Below are 20,853 nucleotides of genomic sequence, written 5' to 3' on the forward strand. Positions count from 1 at the left end.
GGCCGCAGCGCTTACTCACGTACTGCGGGGGAGCGCGCTCCCCAAGCGGTGCACGGGACAGAGCCATTGGCGGGAGAAGGGGCCCGGGCCGGGCTCCCCGGCTTTGCCTCCAGCTCTCCCTGGGCTGCGCTGGCCGCGGGAAGGCAGCTCCGGGGCAGACGGGCGGGGTGTGCACGCAGCATTGCGCGCTGCCCGCCGCCTGCCACTCCCGCCCTGCCCCTCCTCCCGCCGCAGGTAGGCACCGCTCCCTCGGGAGCCGCCTGCGGAACCCACCGTGCTGGTCCCTCCCTGGCTGCGCGGGAGCAGGAGCCGCGGCCGCCGCGGGTGAGTTCAGGGGCGCTCGGGGGGCAGCCGGGCTGCGCTGCGCGAGGAAGGACCCGGCTGCTTGGAATTTCCTCGCAGGGCGCGAGCGCGCAACAGGCTGCGCTGCCCAGCGCTCCTCCCTGCGGCCCGCCCAGGGGGACAAGCAGCCCGGGGCTGCCCTGCGTACACTGCGCGGGCCCCCCCCCCCAGCCCATCAGTGAGTTTCCCTCCTCCCCAGCCCCAGCCGGCCCGACCTCCCCACACTCGCGTGGGGTTTGTTTCCTGCGGGCTCCCCATGCTAAGGCAAGGGCACGGCTCCCCCCACCTCCCTGCTGCTCGCAGCGTCCCAGGAGCGCGTGCGTCGCACAGACCTGTGCCTGGGAGTTGCTCCTGCTGGGCTTGGTCTGTGGCAGGGCGGAGGAGCTGTTGTTCTAGGCTGCGGGGGTCTTGCACTTTCTGGGATGTTGGAAGAAGGAAAAAAAACTCTCAGCCTTGGCTGGAGTTTTTAGAGACGTCCCCGGCTTTTAGATTAACCGCTGTTATTCCGCCAATTTCCTGCTGCTGGTGTTTTAGCTATACCGTAGAGCAGAGTTACCAATACCTTGGGAACGGAAGTTGTTCCTAACTCTGAAAATGTTTGTTAACGCTGAACAAAAAGTTGGGGTTGTTCTTTCAAAAGTTTACACCCGAACACTGAATTAATACAGCTTTGAAACTTTGCTGTGCAGAAGAAAAATGCTGCTTTCCGTTTATTTTTTAGTAGTTTACATTTAACATAGTACTGTGCTGAACTTTTTTTTTTCCTGACTGCTGCAGCCCGATTCCGGACTTCTAGTTCCAGTATGGTTGACTGGTCACTTTTTGAAATGCTGGTGTTTGTAATTCTGAGATTCTGCTGTAGGTCAAAACTCTTTGCCAGCCAAACAAACAAATAGTTCCCAACAGGTGTGCTTGTTATCAGGCAATATAACAAACACATCCCTTGCAAGACAGGAAGCCAAGAGTAAGAGGCATCATTTTAAAAACACTTTTTATTAATATATATTTTAAGCCAAGCACAGTTCGATGATTTCTTACAGCAAATACTTTTTAATACTGCCTGTTGAATCCCAGGCACTCCTTTATAAATACAAAGCAGTATATATTTTTAATAATAGCTATTGCTAGGTTTTTATTATTTTCTCTGATGAGTAGTTAATGTACAGAAATCATAATGTTGAGCTATGATTAAAGCCCTTTTTCTGCAGTTGATACTATGTGGGTGGGCAGCCATGTCACACAGGTTCAGCAATCTGCCAGGGAACTAATAATTACAGGTTCAGTGCCTTAGATGTCTTTAACAAAGAAACGTAAATGGGTAGAGAATGGGAATGTCTTAGCAGAAGTGTGTGCTGTGGAATGGGAGAAATAGTTCTGCATTTATTGTAAAAAATTTTACCTTCACTGGCGGACATTTGACTTTGATTTTCATTATAGCAAAGCTAAAAGGCCACCCCATTGCTTTATAAAACTTTACTCCATTTTAAATATATTTTATTCAGTTTTCAGAGTTTTTAATTTTTTCGTCTATTTTTCTTTCTATATTGTGTGACATGGCACATAAATATGTGCTCAAATTTTTAAAAGATTTAATAGCTTGCTAAAATCTCCCCCCCAGGATCCCTGCTTAATTCAGAGCACAGTATATCGTCATATAAACAAAGACTATCATAATGCATGTGACCAATGCATATATATGAGTGGGCTAAATTAAGGTTGCAAAGGCAAACCTAATTCTAGCACATCCTAATTTTTGAGTGCTTGACTTTGCAACCGTAACATTACTTTAATGTAGCTTCTTGTGTGTAATAATGTATATAACTTACAAATTTAATGTTGTTCAAAAGTGCTTGGCTGGCAAAAATGAAGACTAAAGTCTTTTTAGCCAGAGGCAGGAACAGGCTTCTCTCTACCTCTGGACATCCCACCTCGAGAATGAGTGGACACTGCAGTCCAGTATCTATTGATTAGGAATGTTGGAATGTAAGTTCAGTTTCGCTGACTTGCTATGTGACCTAGGGCAAGCTGTTTAAAGGAATGCATGATTTTGGCCCCAAAGTTAGATTTCATAAAAGTAGGTCTTCAGTAAACTTAAGAATGGAATGTTTCCAGAACCTTTAAACACTTCAATAGAAAGTTGTCTTTTAAAATAAATAAATAAATTGAGTGATTTCAAACAAATGTTGTAACACTGAGCCACCTGGAAGTGAAACTGACTTTAATGAATTAAAAACAGAACTGACTTCATTGATTCCTGGACTCCCCGCCCCATTATTAGATGAGGAATACAAAATTGAAAAGTAAAATGGATTTTTAAAGTGTTTTCAGTTTTAATAATAGAAGAGCTTTAATAGAGGTAAAGAAACATACTTGTTCACAATGACACTGATCTTGCAAACACTTAAGCATATGTTTAAGAATGTGGGTAGACTCCTTGAAATTAATGGAATGCCTCAAATTCTTAAAGCTATCCATGTTCTTAGTGTTTGCAGGATTGATGCTAATATGATTAATTAGTTCCTTTTGTTCTCAGTTTTAGAAAATGGTGCAGAGTCAATTTCGCCACTGGTGTAAGCAGTTATTTTCTGTCCAGTTGTACCCATTTACCCCATAGCTGATAGAATAAGTCAAAAAACATTGAAATTCTGATTGGGGGGCCGGATGGGAGAAGTCATTAAAATTTCAGAACCTTTTTTCCTTGTTTTTTGACCAGCTATATGGTCAGCTGATATTTGAAATTTGTATGAAATTTTTCAACAATTTTGATTTTTGTTATAAAAGACAAACATTTTTCACAAATGTTTGTTTCCATTTTTTTAACCTCCTGATTGGTTCATGTCTACAAGTTCTCCATGGAAAGTGACCCTATAAGAAAGAAAACAGAGGCTGGGGACTGAGACTGAAGAGTAACATATGCAAACCCTGACCCAAGCAACCTGAACAGCATTACTTGATTCTATGGTATAACATAATAAAAAAGACGTAATATTTATAATACAGTTTTTCAGTTGAGTCACATTTATAGGATAGCAGATAAGTCAGTCAGTAATAAAATGACTTATTTCCTTCTTCTCCCCACCCCACCCTGGCTTTTACCCTGCTAAGACGCTTGCCTGCTTACCTAGAAGCTCCGTTTATACTGTGACTTTCAAGTGATTTTGTAACCAGTTACTGACATGGTTGACTTAAACATGGTTTGCATCCATATGCAAAAAGGTTAATCCACAATTTGCAACTGCAGCAGCTGATCACGTGGGCCTAGGTTGCTATATTTCATAATACTGTTATTTTGTTCTGTAGAGGGCTGGCACGGGTCTGCTGTCTCACATGGCACTTACACATTTGGCAGCACTGCCATGCGTCCCTGCATCTCAGCGGGATTCTCTCACCTGCAGCTGAGCAGCAGGAATTTTCAGTAAATATTCATGGTTTTCATTACATGAAAAATCCTGATAACTCTTTTGTCAATTAAAAAATGTTTTCTGAAAAAAGGCACAATTTTTTTTGTGAAAAATGTTGACAATGTAGACAAGCTTTGATTAAAAAAAAAATTACATTTGAAAACAGCGAACATTTTTTTTTGTTTGAAAAATTTCTACCAGCTCTTAAAAAAAATCCTGGGCCATAGAACTCGTGTGAGAGATTACTGACTAAAGCAAAATTAAAATGACCAATTTATAAACCTCTCTGGACAGGAGAGCGAGGAGTGGTTGTAATGGAATTACCGACAAACCCTTAATTTTAGCAGTGCTGCTGGGCATGCCGTGCATAAGACACATATACATTCCCTAATCAAGCCTGCCAACTTCAAAACTAATAGCTCAATTGGTACCTTTTTACAAAAACAATCAGCGAAAAAGCTTTCAATTAATTTTTTATCAACTGTAGTCTGCTTCAAATGAGAGACCGGCAGTTAGTATTATTGTTAATGCTAAATAACAGCTTCTTTGTACTATTGAATTCTCTCTGACCCAGGCGAAAATAAACTGTTTTAAAATAAAATGTAACATGTTTTTGAAGACATGTAAATATAATCGCTGGCTTAGAACTAGGGCCCTACCAAATTCACAGTTCATTTTGGTCAATTTCACAGTCATAAGGTTTTTAAAATAGTAAATTTCATTATTTCAGATGTTTAAATCTGAAATTTCACTATGTTGTAACTGTAGGGGCCATGACCCAAAAGGTGGATGGGGCGGGGGGGGGGGGGTCGCAAGGGGTTTTGATATTGCCACCCTTATTCCTGTGCTGCCAGCACAGAAGTAAGGAATGCATGGTATGGTATTGCCACCCTTCTGCACTGCTGCTGGTGGGGTGCTGCCTTCGGAGCTGGGCACCTCGCCAGCAGCTGCTGCTCTCCGGCCACCCTACTCTAAAGGCAGCACAGAAGTAAGAGTGGCAATACTGAAACCCTCTACAACAGGGGTCGGCAGCCTCTGACACGCGGCTCGCCAGGGTAAGAACCCTGGCGGGCCAGGCCAGTTTGTTTATCTGCCGCGTCGGCAGGTTCGGCCGATCATGACTCCCACTGGCCACGGTTTTCCATCTCAGGCCAATGGGGGAGGCTGGAAGCGGGGCGGGCAAGGGATGTGCTGGCCACGGCTTCACGCCTCCTCCACTGGGCTTCTGATGTGGAACTCCCTTTGAAATCAGGAAATATTCTGTGTGTGGAGAGTTTGCAGGATCTGGCCCATAATCCAACCAGTTGAATTTCATATAGATGATTAATTTAGAATTTCTGAGATAAAACCAATCATCTGGGACAAATGTCTTAGAGAAATATGAGAGAGAATTTCTGTATTTAGGGGCATGGCTAGAATCTCTGATGTTTTGCAGGTCACTTCTAAATGAATGCTTGGGAATAAAGAGAACTTCTTCCATCTTCTTGAAAATCTTCTGAATAGGAGGTCTCTAAATGTCAGATAACATGCGTATTGGGAAACTTGTGTTTTCCATTGTGTTTTGAAACATGCCTTGGAATACTGGAATGCTCCAGAGGGGAGAGAAGTTTCAGAGAAGGTTCTTGGAACGAGAAAGCTGATGGCATGATTTGGTTTGGTTTTGTTTTTTTCTCCATTTGTAAAGAGCCACTGACTTCTTTGGGAAGGGTACAGACCTGTTTACAGTTCTCCACAGGCCTTTTCCCCCTCCCTGTCCCATTCCCTTACCACCTGGGCTTTTCTCTGCTATTCAAAACAAACCTGAACGTTTTCGAAAGAGAAAAATAATGCATCCTATTTTAAATGGACAGAGACAGTGAGAAATGTGAATCTCATGAACTATCTTCTTTGTGGTTTGTCTGAATTCTGTTCCTCCTCTATTCTGTTAAATGTCAGTCAAAGTTGCAAATACCTGTGCACAATCAAAATTTTCTCATTGTTGAAGCAGTTCTTAGGGTATGAAAAACCTCTTAGAAGTCTGAGGCTCAGGCTAATACTCTAAGGTTTGGCACACTACACAGGAAATTGGCTTTCAGCAAAGCCTTCAGAACAAAATTTTAACTCTATAACATCAAAGACTTTCTCAAACTCTCAGTAGCTCCTGCTTATTCATACTGAGTTTCAGTAGATTTGTAACCCAGTCACCTTAGCAGTTTTAACTCTGCAAAAGTTTACAATGCACTTGCTTGTGTGTACATACCCCACTGCCATCTGTTGGGTAGAATATATCTATCTAACAGTTTACTTTGTTGTGAAAAATATTCCATTAGTGCACTGGATTTGCACCCTACATTTTAGGAGCTGAAAAGTGACAGGTCCATTTCCCATGTTGCATGTACATTATAGATGGTCAGTCAATGACTGAGATATATATTTGCCACAGAATAGTACAAGGTCTACTAAAACTGAATTCATTTAAAAAATGTGACTTTGCATTCATGATGAGTGCAGATGACTGATTTTTGAGTTCATTAGAAGAGATTGGTACAAGCTATTGCAGGCTGAAAAAAGTGTAAGGAGTAGGTAGAGGATAGAATTCTGGCTCCAGTGAAGTTAATGGCAAAACTTGTGATGACTTCAGTGGAGTCAGGATTTCAGCCAGGATATACAAGAGCATCTTCAACTAGGAAGACAATGTTCCTTACCTTAAATCTTGAATAAATTGCCCTTGCATCATCCATGCCTGTCCTTCCACTTTTATTGATATGAGTTAAATGAGTCAGGAGGAAAGTGGGATAGACCATTTATGAAAATCTACTTGTCAGGGTCTTGTCCCAACGCCTTTTAAATGTACCAAGTGGTGGAAAAATTCTTTGGAAACTATACCTAGCATGGATAGTTGCTGTATGTTTACAGCTTTGCTTTTCTCAATAGCTGGGTGTAGTATACATGCTGCCTTAATTGATGGAAAGATTAAATAGGCTTGACAGACTCACAGTTGTAGGCTTAACTTTGCAGTCAGGATCCTGTGAGTCAGACTCAAAAGCTAAATTATCTAATCCCAAGAAGGAAAAAAAAATGAAGAAAAAATGCAACAAAAATTGAAGGTTCCCTTTCATATTCAATGGTTATCACTGCAGACAGAAAGAAGATTGAGTCCATTATTTCCACACATCATGTTAAAAATAATTCAAAATATATAGGCTAATTTTTATATTATTACCTTAATCTGTGGTCCTTGTTCTACCAGTTGTGACCTCATTGATTATGGTGACTGGTATCAGGTGACATCCCATTTGTAAACACTTAATAATCTGCTGCAGGAAGCTTAAATGGGCACCAGGAACTGGAAAGCTAATCAGTTTCAAACAAATGAATCTGAAGTACTTTCTACATATTGCATCTGTCCTGGGTCCCTCTGACAAATTTGATTTTTTTTCCAATCATGTTTTCCTATTTAAAAAAAAAATTTTCTCTTTTGTCTGTGTGAAAGATCTACAAAAGGAAAACCACCTGATTGCAAAAAAGACAGTGAAACAGACTATACACAAAATGCCATCAGATGCATAAAATAAACAAACTGTAAAATAGAGGGAAAACCTTTCTCTAATTTCTGTCAGCTATCCCAATCTTTGGTGTTAGTTGTAGTAATAGTAGGTAAAGCAGTTTTTGACGGAAATGTGATTTTTAAATTGAAAGTGTCCCTTGTAAAGTTACAATAACCTCTTGCTCCAGCCTCAAAAGTAGTAAGTATTAAATTATTGTAAATGGCTTTTTTAAGAGGAAATAATTTTCAATGCCTAAAACATTCTAAATAGTCACCTACAGTTTCATTTTTTTTTATCATCGTGCAGGAAATGTGAATGAGTTGACTCTAGAACCGTATGATCTTTATCTGCCATTGGGATATGTTACTTAAAACATTTTTCTTCTGACGATTGTAAAATCAAATGAAGAGAAAAGTCTACAATAATGTTTAATAAAAATGAACAGAAACTGGATTAAATTTCTTTCTTTCTTCTTTTTTAAACCAAACAAAAAAAATTTGAATTCACAGATCAAAGAAGAGGTAGAAAAGCACTAGTATATGCCTCATGCATTCTACTTTTCAAATGAGGCTCACCAAGAACTAGGTCAGATACCATTATTGGCACTGAATTATTGGCTCACTCTTTGAGTAGTCCTGTTAATTTGAATAGGACTACTCAAGAAGTAAGACTCTGACTTACTGTGTACATCACAGTCTGGCCCAAAATGCTTTACAAGCAGTAAGGGCCTGGTTCTTCTAGCCTTATTCTCACTGGGCTAGATTCTATCACCCTTACTAATATTGAATAATACCTAACTCCACAGTAGTCCCACTGAAAATCAATAGCAGCATTTATGAAGTACGATCAGCATGAGTTTGAGTGACAGAATCTGATTCACTGGGATTACTTGTGAAGCCACAGAACTGGCCCCTCATTAATCAAGCTAAATAACACTTCGTTGAGTCCCTGATCTTGGAAAACAATTAGGCACTTGCTTATCTTTAATCTGACTTCAGTGGAATTTAAGCACGTGCTTCAGATTAAGCACTCGCTGTCATGAATAAGAATCCTTAGCTCTTTTATATAAGCAGTTTTATCAGTAAATCTCAAAATGCTTTCCAAATAGGGATGCTTTTTTTAATCTGGGCTTCATGTAGTAGTATACCCATTTTACTGATGAGGCACAGAAAAGTGGGTGATTTATAGAAATTTTACTGGTATTTGCATGGGGACCTGAAGTGAAGAGAAAACATAAATATCAAGGTCCAGATAGGAGACCTAGACAGCATGACTCCACAGACCCTTGTGTTTATTGGTGCTCAGTATGTTCTATTACCGTTTCTGTCTATTTTATTTAAAAGTTAACTGCTAAGCAAATATTAAGTTAAGCAGCATGACTTTCTGTGCCGATAGCCCAACTGATCAAGCTGAGGGAGCTTTTCAGCATCAAAAGGTCTATCTGCTTCTTTAGGAACCTAAATACCTTTAAAATGTGCCCCTCAAATCTTCCTAAGGACTAGTGAGACTATTTTTGAAAACTAAAATTGGTCTGAAAATAGTTATTTCAGCTCTTAATGGGAACAAACTGGTTATGGGCCAAAGGCTAAGATGATAAACTGAATATGTACTGAACACTCTGTGAACAAATGGTGATGAAGTAAATATGAATGATTGTGTCTCTGGAGGTCTAGTAATATGCCAGCATCTGCTGAATATTCAGAAAATGCCTCTAAAACAAAATATGTAAGTTTGAAGTTGCTACAACCCCTAAACAACTTTACTTACATAGTCAGTGAATATATTGTACTTTAAAAGGATCCAAATATAGGAAAGATTAGAAAGACCAATAAAAGGCACTGACCCTCAGCAGGCATAAATAGTCATGGCTTCACTGAAGTCTATGGAGCTATGAGAATTTACATGAGCTAAGGAACAGCTCCAAAGGTTCTAGCCTGTTCCCTGCTGCTGTGTGATCATGTATCACTACTGTCTCCATCCATCCCAACATTTATTCCCCCCCCCCTTGTTTTCTTCTATAATGAAAGTATATCCTTGGATGTGCATTGTTGCTTTTACATAATGTTTATTAAATACCTTGTACAATATCAGAAGGAATGTAATTATAGAAGGCATTAAGTTATAAGTTTTTCTTATTTTGTGTCATGGTGACAGAGAAGGGGCTAAACAATGTTATTAAATGTGTTGATGATGTAGGTTTATATAAGTCTGTGTAGAGCTTGCAAGTTTGTATCTTTATCCGTAGTGCGTGTTGCAACTAGGGTTGTCACTTGCCAGATGTCCAGTTTTCGACCAGAACACCTGGTCGAAAAGGGACTCTGGTGGCTCTGGTCAGCACCACTGACTGGGCCATTAAATGTCTGGTTGGCACTGGGCTAGGTTGCTCCCTACCTGGCTCAACGTGACTCCCCAGAAGTAGTGCTGCGTCCCTTGGCTCCTAGGTACAGGTGCGGCCAGGGGGCTCCACGTGCTGCTCCCACTCCAAGTGCCAGCTCCGTAGCTCCCATTGGCCAGAAACTATGGGGTGGCACCTACGGGCGAAGGCAGTACACAGAGCCACCTGGCCACACCTCCGCCTAGGAGCCGAGGGACATGTTGCTGCATCCAGGGAACCGTCAGAGGTGAGCACCGCCCAAAGACCGCACCACTGTCCCAGCCCTGAGCCCCCTCCCACTCCCAAACTCCCTCCTGGAGCCCGTGCCCCTACCCCAGCTCAGAACCCCCTCCACTCCAAACCCCTCGGCCTAGCCTGGAGCGCCCTCCTATATTCCAAATCCCTCACTCCCCCACCCCCCAGCTGGAGCCCTCACCCCCCTCATCCGAACCCCCTGCTCCAGCCTGGATCCCCATCCTGCACCCTGCAGGAGATATGTGTACATGTGGAGATGGGAAAGTTATACCCTGGTGGGATATGTGGAATAATGGATAGCATAGGGTAATGCAGGGGGTGGACAGGAAGCTTTTTTTTTGTCCACATGGAAAACCATTAAGCATTAGTTTTATATCTAAAAATGTTAAGCATTTGAAGTTTAGCATAGCTAAAAGTCTGGCTTTTTCTATTGTTCTCCCATGCTCCCCAGCTCCAGAAACCTCTCCAAAATATCTGTATTATATTATTCTGTAATTTCTCCACTGCCTTTCCCTGCATTCTTCCTCTTCCAAAAAATCCTAACCACAAACAAATAATTAAAAGCCATCTCTCTTCGTAAAACAAACCTGGAATTTCTGGCCAAGCAATTTTGGAGATAATCTAAGCTAAAGAATATTAGGATAATTTTCAAAATGTCAATAACAGGAAGAAATTTCACACACAATAACTTTAAAACAACACTGGAGCTTAGCTTCTGTGCAGAGAGCTGCACAAGATAAAAGTACATCTTCAGTACTGAGTTAGGAGAGCTAGAGGAACTTATCAGGTCCCCAGGCTGCATTTTGGCCGCCTTGCATATTTAGCTGTAGTTGTAAAATTCAAGGGTGCCCTATAGTATAAATTCTCCCATCTTTCATAATAAATTGTGGTGGTTCTGGAAATTTCGGGGGAGGAAAAAGTTTAGTTTTGATATTTTTGCTTTAAATAGGGAAATCAAAGTATTTCAGACCAAAAAAAAAAGGGCTGTAGTTTTAGTGAATTTATCACAAGAATAGACAAACGGAAATAGGGGAACTGTGATGCAATGGATAACGCAGTAAGCTGTAGTATGGCTTGGTGTTGAACACTGATTGATAACCAAACCGTGGGCTATGTGATCACTGTATGTAGAATACATTTGGGAACTGTGCTCCTTTGTTTGAAATTGCAGTTTCAGTTTGGTTTAGCTGGGGGGTCTTAAGACATGCTAGCTGAACTGTAACCATGTGTTGATGATTAATTGAAATGCAGGGCTATGTTACATATATATTCAGTTATTAAATAAAGCCATAATTTAATCTAGCCAGAGAAATCTCCACTGAATAGTTCTGCAATTTAAAAAACTGTGGTTGTGATGTACCCACTCTTTATCCAGTAGCTTGTCAGGTTAATTTAATTAAAGTCCTGTCTTTAAAAATATACTTAAGTAAAAGATCCAAAGCGTTTAATCCCTCGAGACCGAAGCTCTGATTAAGCATGAATTCAGCCCAATATAATTCTTCCTCATTATTGCCTGTTACAGTTTATTAATTTAATAGAAAGCAGATTCCTTATGATTGATCATTAATGTTTATTATAATTATAACATCTTTAGTCAATAAAAATCGACAATGGTTCAGAAAGTGGTTTTGCAGTGGATGGTATTGCAGCCACTTTTTCTGTTTTGATTGTTTTCTCCTAACAATATAGCAAGGTTGCACAGTTTTCTAACTGGTTACATATTAGACAAATTTATTCATTTTATTCATTTTTGCTGTGCCAGGTGAGTGAATGCATATGATAAGAAAATAGCTGTACTGTTTCAGACAACAAAAGAGCATTTCTAAAACTCCCTGCTCTAGTAATGGGCAGAAATAATCCTTTTGCTTAAATACTTATAGAACTAGGAACAGCTGATACATGGAGACATTTAAACACAATAGGGAAACTATTTTCCTTTCACTCGGACTTACTTAATATCTTTTCTCAGACAGTCTTGTTGTTCTTACCTCTGAAAAAATAAAATAAATACACATGTATATCACTGGTCCTTTGCATTCAACTGTGTGTGGAGAAATCAGTAATGTGGAGTCTGGGTATATTCAATTGGTGACTTATTTTCTTCACACTCATTCACCTGTCTGGGAACAGAGGTGGTTACTAGCAGCAGTCAGGCTTTTTTTTAAGGAATCTCAGCTGGCAATATTACCAGAGAGCAACCCTGCCTCAAGATTTGACTCTAATCAGATACCAAGGCAGAGAGCAAACTCTCCTGCTGCTAGCATAGCTCTTTACAGAGCTTTGAATAAATATCGAAGCAACACAGCATGTCTTCCCTAAACATAACATTTACTAAGCAAAAGATATGGGAAGACTATAAATAACAGCCCCCTCTCTTCCCGTGGCTCCCCCACACACAGTTGAATTTGGACCTAAAAGTTGCTTGGATCACCTTCCCTCCCTCCCACCTATTGTTCTAAAACTCACCCTAAATTTGCCCATTTCCTGTGTCTTTCGTGACTCTGCAATTTTACCGTACTTAGAACATAACTGTTTTCTAAATACTTAGACGCAGAAGCCCAGTTCTCCTATCACACAGTCTGAGTAACACTCCCATGTGGGGGGATTAATAGGCTCCAGAACACCCTCTTTAAAACAAAACAAAACAAAAATTGCCAGGTTTTAGTAGATAAACCTCAGTAGCAAATTAATCTCCCATACCTACTATGAAACATACTCTATACCAGAGGTGGGCAAACTATGGCCCGTGGGCCACATCCAGCCTGCGGGACCATCCTGCCTAGCCCTTGAGCTCCCGGCCGGGGACGCTAGCCCTCATGCCTTCCCCTGCAGCCTCAGCCCGCCGTGCCGCCATCACTCTGGGCAGCAGGGCTGCGAGTTCCTGCTGGGCAGCGCGGCAGCATGGCTGGCTCTGGCTGGGCAGCACGGCTGCCAGTCCTGCTGCTTTGAGCGGCATGGTAAGGGAATGGGGAGTAGGGGGGTGAATAAGGGGCAGCAGGTCCAGGGGGGCAGTCAGGGGACAGGGAGCAGGGGGCAGTTGGATGGGGTTGAGGTTCGGGGCGGGCGGCTGGGGGAAGGGGAGCGTTAGATAGTCATGGGAGTCCCAGGGGGCCTGTCAGAGGGCGGGGGATATGGATGGGGGCAGGTAGTCAGGAGACAGGCAGTGGGGGTGTGTGGATAGGGGGTGGGGTCCCAGGGTGGTGGTTAGAGGCGGGGGGGTCCCGAGAGGGGGCAGTCGGGGGCAAGGTGCCGGGGAGGTTGGATGGAGGGGTTCTGAGGGGGGAAGTCAGGGAGCAGGAAGTGGGAGGGGGCAGGGACCAGGCTGTTCGGGGAGGCACAGCCTTCCCTGCCAGGCCCTCCATAGTTTTGGAACCCCAATGTGACCCTCAGGCCAAAAAGTTTGCCCACCCCTGCTCTATACCCATATCAACAATATTAATCACCTAGAACATCTGTAAGTACATAGCTCAAGACAACTACATTTGAACTCTTGTTACTTGAAGGGAAAATAGCCATTGAGAAGGATTTATTTTGGGCTAATGCTGTGGACAAAAATCTGGCTCAAATCAATATTACTTTTTACGTGCACAGTGTCCCAACAGGAATTTTGTAAAAAGTTTTATTAATGAAACAATGGGATAAACCTAAAATGCAAAAAGAAAGGGATACCTTTTATTCCCGATGCTCTGTGTAATTGTAATTGATATACTCCTTCTGAGTATAGTGGACTTCAGAGTGAGTTCTGTTACCATCAAGTTCTCCTTATGTAAGAATAACTATTTAATATATTATTATATTACTCCAAATCTGGGAAAACTCTGTTTTGAAATACTGTACACTTTACCTTCAGGAAACATTCAGCCTTTAGAGTAACTTAATACAGATGTTAGACATTAGACAATGATACCTCTACCTTCCAACCTCCAACCCAAAGCAGCAATACTTACCTCAAGTGAGTGTGTTGAATGACTCTAAAAAGCAACCAGACTAAATTTTGTCTGTTCTCCTATAAGTTCTTTTTGAGATGAGAAAAGTAATTATGATTTTTCACACAACCTTCCTAAGCTTTTTGATTTGTGTGTGTGTTGCAGATAGTTGACCTTCAGTCCATTAGCCAAAACCACCAAGACCTTGAACAGACAGGTCAAGTTCAGAAATTTCAGGGGGAGTTTATGTATATAAAGTGGATCTGCATTCCAAATAACTGCACGTGACTTTGTTGATACTGTTTGCTGAGAACTGGGACTCCAATAATAATATACATATATATGTACATACATATAAAAAATCTTTTTTGTATTTAATTTCTAAAATTCATAATTGTAGCTAAAACAGAATGATCATGTTTGACTTTTTTTAAATAAAATAATGCAGTAACGATATAACTATTATCAGCACTTCATTTTTTTAAAAAATATCTAATTGATAGCATCAGAAACTGAAATCCTGTATTTATCTGCTGCACGAACAGTAGTAATATAAGATTACCAGTGCTTAATTTGTGCCAGGATGAACCCTCTGACCTCTTGGCTTGGCAGTTCATAGCCCCTGCAACTCTGAGCTTGCTACATCATTTATGAATGCAAAAAAATTACTTAAGACCCAGCACTCCTTTCATTACAAATTAAGCACTGAAGTTTACCCATACCACCACACAAATATGTCTCAATTGTAGATGGATTGGTATAAAGGTTGGCAATTTCCCCTGGGAAAAACTGGTTTAGGATAGGGTACCGGTAAATACCAGTTTAAACCAGAAAGGGGTGGTGGAGGAATTATTATAAGAATAATTCTATGCAAATTACTATGAAAATTACTGAAATATATATAAATTTCATAATAGTTTTGCAGTAATATGATCTGTTTAATTTTAATTAAAGGAAATAAACTAAATAAAAGAGAGTCTCAGCCAAGGCAATAACATACAGCTTTAGGTTATCTCAGAGACTGAAATGTCTGTATTTAGAAATTCCCCTTCCTTGTTTAGCAATGAAAATTACCTGTTTGTTTAGCAAACAAAGAAGGGGAATTCCCAGATTCAGAAGTTTCAATTTCTGTTTGAAGTAAATTGCCAAATTTCCTGTCCAGTCCAGTACTCTGTCTCTTAATCTGGGTGGCTGGAGTGCAACTTACTCAGCGAGTACAGTGACTCAAGTCAAATATTCCAACATGAGCAAAGATGGAAGACCACTTTGCCCAATTCATGAATTTGTCTCAAAATAGCCATGAAGATGGCAGAGTCTTTGAAGAAAAAGTGAGTGGGAAGGAAGACTATATGAGGAAATGTTTTGCAAAATGCAGTGAAAAGAACAAAGAGACACCAGAACCACTGACTTTGGCTAAACCTATTTGCATTGTATTAGAATCAGACTCTGAGGCTGAATATATTGATAACACTGCAGTGCCATTGCCAAGTACATCAAACTAGCCAGATGCAAGTCGGCCAAAGACAATGAGGAGGAAATATCATGATTTTTTCAAGCAAAAATAGATTTGTTTGTAACAAAAGCAATGCCAGAATTGAAACTAAAGATAGACTTGAAAATTGTGAATTTTTGTATGCCTGTAATATTCTGTTATTGAACATCCAACTTTTCAAGCAATGATCAGCAGCCTAAGGCCACTCTACAAAGCACCTGTTCAAAAGCAGGTAGCAGGTGAACTGTTAGACACGTTTACTGATTGCTTTAGGGTAGAAGCATGCAAAGCATTACATGGAAAAGCATCTTGTCTGCTGAACAAGAAGAAATTGCATGGCCATGGTCTCTCAGCAAAAATCCTGACTTTCTGCCATATGTACTTGCATTTAAAATAGAAGCAGCTCCATATCCATAATCAATGTTTTCAACTGCTATCAAGGAAAAAGCTTCACATGCAACATGCTGGAAAAATCTGACGAATGCAGATGTTCCCTCTGACTTCATGGAACTGATGGTGCAATTGCATAGTGTCCAGTAAGTTCAGCAAGCATAGAACAAATCTTTCAAACTTTGGAAACATCCGTTCAAAGCTGAGGAATCAGCTTGGTCTGTCCATTACATCAAAGTTGTTCTGCTGCTGCCCAATGCTGTGTGGCCAAATGGACCAAGACTGGTAGTCTAACTTCTGATTGCTTAATGTTTGAAGCCTATCATTCTGCATTATTGTTGTTTTCATGTAATTGAATGTTTTTGACTTTTGTTAATATGATATTGAAAATGGAAATATGAGCTATAACATGTATAACTTCTGAGAAAATACTGAACTAAAATGTATACAGACATTCTGATGTTCAGTATTGTTACATGCATTAGTATTATGCCCACTGTAGTTTTACTTTCTATTTGTACAAGCCTAAATTAATATAAGGCAGTAGATTCATAGGTTACCACAAACTGAATATGTAACTAAAGCTAAATGTAATGTGGTTTGTGGTGCGCATTAATCAAACAGTTTTAAAATACATTAGAACACTGTTTGATCCAAGCCTCCATTATCCAGCTCTCATTATTAACTGAATAGGGTGGCGGGGCTGACAGGCGGAGCCTCACCCACCCTCCTGATTATCCAAAGTTTTGATGATCTGATCTGGCCCCAGTCCCAGTTAGATCAGATCAATGGAGTTCCATTGTAGAAAATGCCTTAAACTGGTACTAACTACCGGTAGTTTTTTTCCTAGGTGATTAGAAACATGGATTTTCCTGGTAAAAAACACTTCTGATAAATACCATACCAACATTAAGAAGCATTTAAACTTATATTTATCCTCTCACCTGAAATTACTTTTTATTCCACATTTGTGATGGTGATTTGGTGATGCTGACTTCTTTCCACTAGGGTCTTAACTGAAGCTACCAACCTATGTCACCAAGGCCACTAAAACAGCTGTCTGATAAACAGGTTAGATTTCTGATCTATGCTGACTCAGGCTGGATTCTGAGCAGTAAACTAGAGTTGAAAGGTCTGGTGAGATGTCCAGTATCATCAAACACTACGTGGTTTGAAAAAACAAACAGGAAACAAAACAAAATCTGGCTGATTAAGTAGAACAAGTGCAAATTATTTCTAGTGCATTTCAGGGGAGCTCTCATCTACTACTACTGACTATTGAGAGGACTTCACCCCTAAATGAAGAAGCCAAAAAGTCTATGGCATTGAACTAAGAAAAGTTGCTGTGACCTGAGTGTAAAACCATTTTTGTATTAAAAGAATTGTGATCTCAGATAGTCGGTTCATTTTGAAGCATAGCTGTTCTTTGTTCAGGAAGTGTTTCACTTTCTGTAGAAAGAAAACCAGTTTGTGAACTGAAAAGAGACATTTCAAGAGAAACTGTTTATCAGATAGCACATTTTCTTGCTGTCAAAGAGCTGTGGTCGAGTGTCTCTCTTCTCTCATTTGTTTTGACCCCATATAACTCCAGCTTTTTCTTTCAACCGATATGAAAGAAAGTAGTGCTCTCTGCTTATCCTGCTGAAATTAATTTTCCTAGATGCTGGTATGTTTCCAAGGAAACTGGCCAGTAACACGGTAGGGGTGAAGGGTGCAGAGCCTAGTTGTAATTAGAAGCTGGCGAAATATTTTTGGGTGGCAGGCTATTTTTCAGTGGAAAAAATTTTCTTCATAAGTGAAAATGTTATTGAGAAACCATTTAGCTTTTGTTCAATATTTTTCATTTTTAAAGAACGCTAAGTGTGAATGTGCTCATTCCCCAGTGGCTGGAGCCTCCACCTGGGGAATTTTCTGGCTAATGAAAAAGCATTTTGGTTTCTTTTTTTCTAAATTTTAATGCTGTTTTGCAAAATATCAAAGTTCTGTAGTTCTGTCAATTTTTTCAATTGTTGAAAAGTTTTGACCAGCACTACAACTGGCCAAAAACCACATTTTTGATTATTTTTGTTGAAAAATTTACATTAATTTTTTGATCAAAAATTCATTTTTGATGAGAAATTCTGTCAAAAACTTGAAATTCAGGAAAATTTGACCAGCTCTGGTCATTTTATTTGGCCTTTCCATTTAGGCCCTGATCTCATAGAGACCTATACACTTGTGTACCTTTGCTATTGTGAATTATCTCATTGAAATCAGACAACTATTCACAGTAGTGAAGTTAAATGAGCCTTTGCAGGCTCACTAATGTCTTTGTTGGTCACTGCTATGTCTGTTGGCAAATTTGTATGTGGATGGTGGCAAATAGCATGCTGAGATTAAAATATTTTCACATTTAGAATACAACCATGCTGTGATCCTGAGAGATGACCTCAAGAACTAAGTTGTACCAGTCCTGGTTCTGTGTCAGATGGGAGATATTCAGGGAATAGTCACTTTGAAAAGCAACATGGGAACACACAAAAAAAACCAGAAAGAGAACTAAATTATATTTGTGCACATGCTAAAAATACTAGTATCCTTCCAGTATGGTGAGGGTGAATTTTTATGTCACTAGTAAAATAGACATATGTTTTATGTGCCACAGTTGAGACCTCATGTTATGGGTCCTTGATTTGCCACTATCTCTGAGCTGTGTGGAGATTGGTGGGCACAAAGAGTGGCTTGCAGCTCACTGATCTTTAGTTGCCCAGCACTGGAAGAATTTAGAGCAGCAGTGAGGCTACTTTAATTTCTGTCACTGGCATAGAACATTATACCTACTGGAGGAGGATCAGGCATGGTGGCACTCCATTCCACCAGGCACCAGCCCCACTATGCCCCTCACATGCTGCCTTTCTTAAACCCAGAGGTCGGGGATATGGCTGGAGCAGGAAGCACCAGAGCATCATCACCAACTTCCTATGGGAGGAAAGTTCCCCTGTGCAAGGGAAATTCTCTATCACATATCTCTTGCCACAAAGTAGCTTTAGAGGACTGGAGAATATGGTCCTATGTATTGCTGTTTGGTAGGTTACTTATGTGAATGCCCAAATGTTAAACAACAGCCCCGCATAAGAAAAAAGGGAGGATCATGAAAAAATAGGGAGATGGGAAAAAAAAAAGAAAGTGGATAGTGAAGGAGATACGGACGTCTGTGAAGAGAGCTGATGTAAGCCAGTATTAGAGAATATGAAATAAACCAATGCAATTTGAATATTGATTTTCAAATACTTTTCAGCAAACTGCTCATTAGAAATCTTTGGACTAAGTATTCTGAGTACACACTGAATGGTAAATAAATTGAGAAAATCATAAGCTCTGTGAAGATAGTCCATGAAAAGGAAGAGAAATTTGTTGTTAAATAAATTATTCACAACAGTTCATTCACTTAGTATGTGTATGAGAGAGAGAGAGAAATTTGTTTGAGATTCCTCAATATAAATGCAAAGTTGTTGTAATTTTTGATTACCAATAATAAAATAATCCTCTGTAACCTCTCTGGTTCACTATTTCACCTTATGTCATATAAACAAATATTGAGCCTATATATTATTCCCATCTGAATTATCGGTAGAGGTCAGGAATGTTAGGAAAAAAATTGAGCAAAAGCATTTTATTTAAATTTAAATAAGAAACATATCTGACAGCTGAAGGAACAAAAAAGAGGAGGCATCAAAGAGGCATGTATATTGACAAACATTGTGAGGGATCCCTTGCCTTTGTTTGAAATATCCATAGAGGCTAGTTCATTATCAGACTGCTTACTATATGTGTGGCGGCTTTCATTTTTTTTATCAAGTAATAATCTTTTAGGGCTGTCAGTGAGTAATAAGATTGCATGTGAAGGGATACAGATTGTGGTATAGTGTAAAATGATTCCAAACTTCTATCATAACAAATTTGAGGTGGAGCAAGTTAAGTCTGGCAGTTTATCAGAAATGGGAATATTTGGCATAGAATGCTATTAAGCAGATTATGTTATCTCTTAGGAAGTGAGAATGCTGTGGTCAAGAGGAAATCAATTTCCTAGGGTGCTACAATAAATTTGTCTTGTAACTAGAAACTTTCTAATTGCAGCCCCCGAGGGAACAATAAGCCAAAAACCAGGCAGATAGTTGCTTCCCCGTCCCCCTTTTTCTTCATCTAAATTGTTTTTGGCATCCTAATGACTTTGCACATTAAATATGTGGAAAACACTGAATACTAGAGTTGTTGATATCACATGTACAGTAAGGTTACTTGGTAAAAATCAGACCTTACTGAGCAGTTTTGTGGGGATGTGTAAATCTTTTTGCTCAGATTACTTTATCAAAGCTGGGAGTGGCCCAATCAGTACTAAAGAGGAGGAGTTGTTTCCATCCTGCAGGATCTGAAAGAATCTATATAAAAGAGAAGGTTTTTCCAACTTGAGTCTTAAGGAGGTAACTATAGTATGGAATATTACGTTTTCTTTCCTTCTATTCAGGTTTTCATTTCTCCCCCTAAGAATACTATAGCATGCACTGTAGCAATGTTCAAGAGATTCTGTAAGTAGATTCACCTTTAACCCTGTTGTTCGTGAGTAGTTTAGTTGGAGAAAAAAAAATCCCCAGTTTGGAACTGGATTTTTTGTTTGTTTGTTTTTTTAAGAGTATTCTTATTTCTGGTTCTAGTAGTGATGTTTAAAATTAAGAACAAAAGTTTAAAATATTCTTACAGTCTTGTAACTTAAATTCTTTTTGGCCCTGATCCTGCAGCTTCTCTGCACTGGTAGTTCTCTATATCCATGCAGAGAATTTCAAGGTGAGGGCCTTTAGTTTATTATGTTCTGTAATATGGACTTTGATTTTAAGGTTGAGCTGGGATGGAAGGGTCCAGGAATATGCCTGGCAGTGAGATACTGCTTCACCCTCTTCAGACCGGCTATCTGAGAGGGTGATTGGGCTGTGATTTGCAGAACTTATTTTAGATGATGGCCTCAGAAAATGAGCAGAGCTGCTAGAGGCCACTCAGTTGCTTTACTTGTCCTTAAGATTAGCTGTTGAGTTGGACATTCTGACAGCTCAGGGCAAGGGTGGGCAAACTTTTTGGCCCAACAGCCACATCTGGGTATAGAAATTGTATGGCA

At 40.1% G+C, this 20,853-nt stretch overlaps 1 protein-coding gene across 3 annotated transcripts in view; it reads left to right on the forward strand.

Moving 5' to 3' along the window:
- The first annotated feature begins 1,128 nt into the window (after positions 1–1,128).
- The window catches only part of ARHGAP8 (Rho GTPase activating protein 8), a 111,234-nt gene continuing 91,509 nt past the window's right edge, over positions 1,129–20,853 (forward strand). For all 3 annotated transcript variants that reach the window (XM_050924891.1, XM_050924901.1, XM_050924912.1), the window contains exon 1: positions 1,129–1,200. In XM_050924891.1, coding sequence (XP_050780848.1) covers positions 1,146–1,200 — 55 coding nt within the window. In that variant the 5' untranslated portion in view covers positions 1,129–1,145. The remainder of the gene's footprint in view (positions 1,201–20,853) is intronic.

This window comes from Gopherus flavomarginatus, chromosome 1 (genome assembly GCF_025201925.1).
Source record: "Gopherus flavomarginatus isolate rGopFla2 chromosome 1, rGopFla2.mat.asm, whole genome shotgun sequence".
Classification (NCBI taxonomy): domain Eukaryota; kingdom Metazoa; phylum Chordata; order Testudines; family Testudinidae; genus Gopherus; species Gopherus flavomarginatus.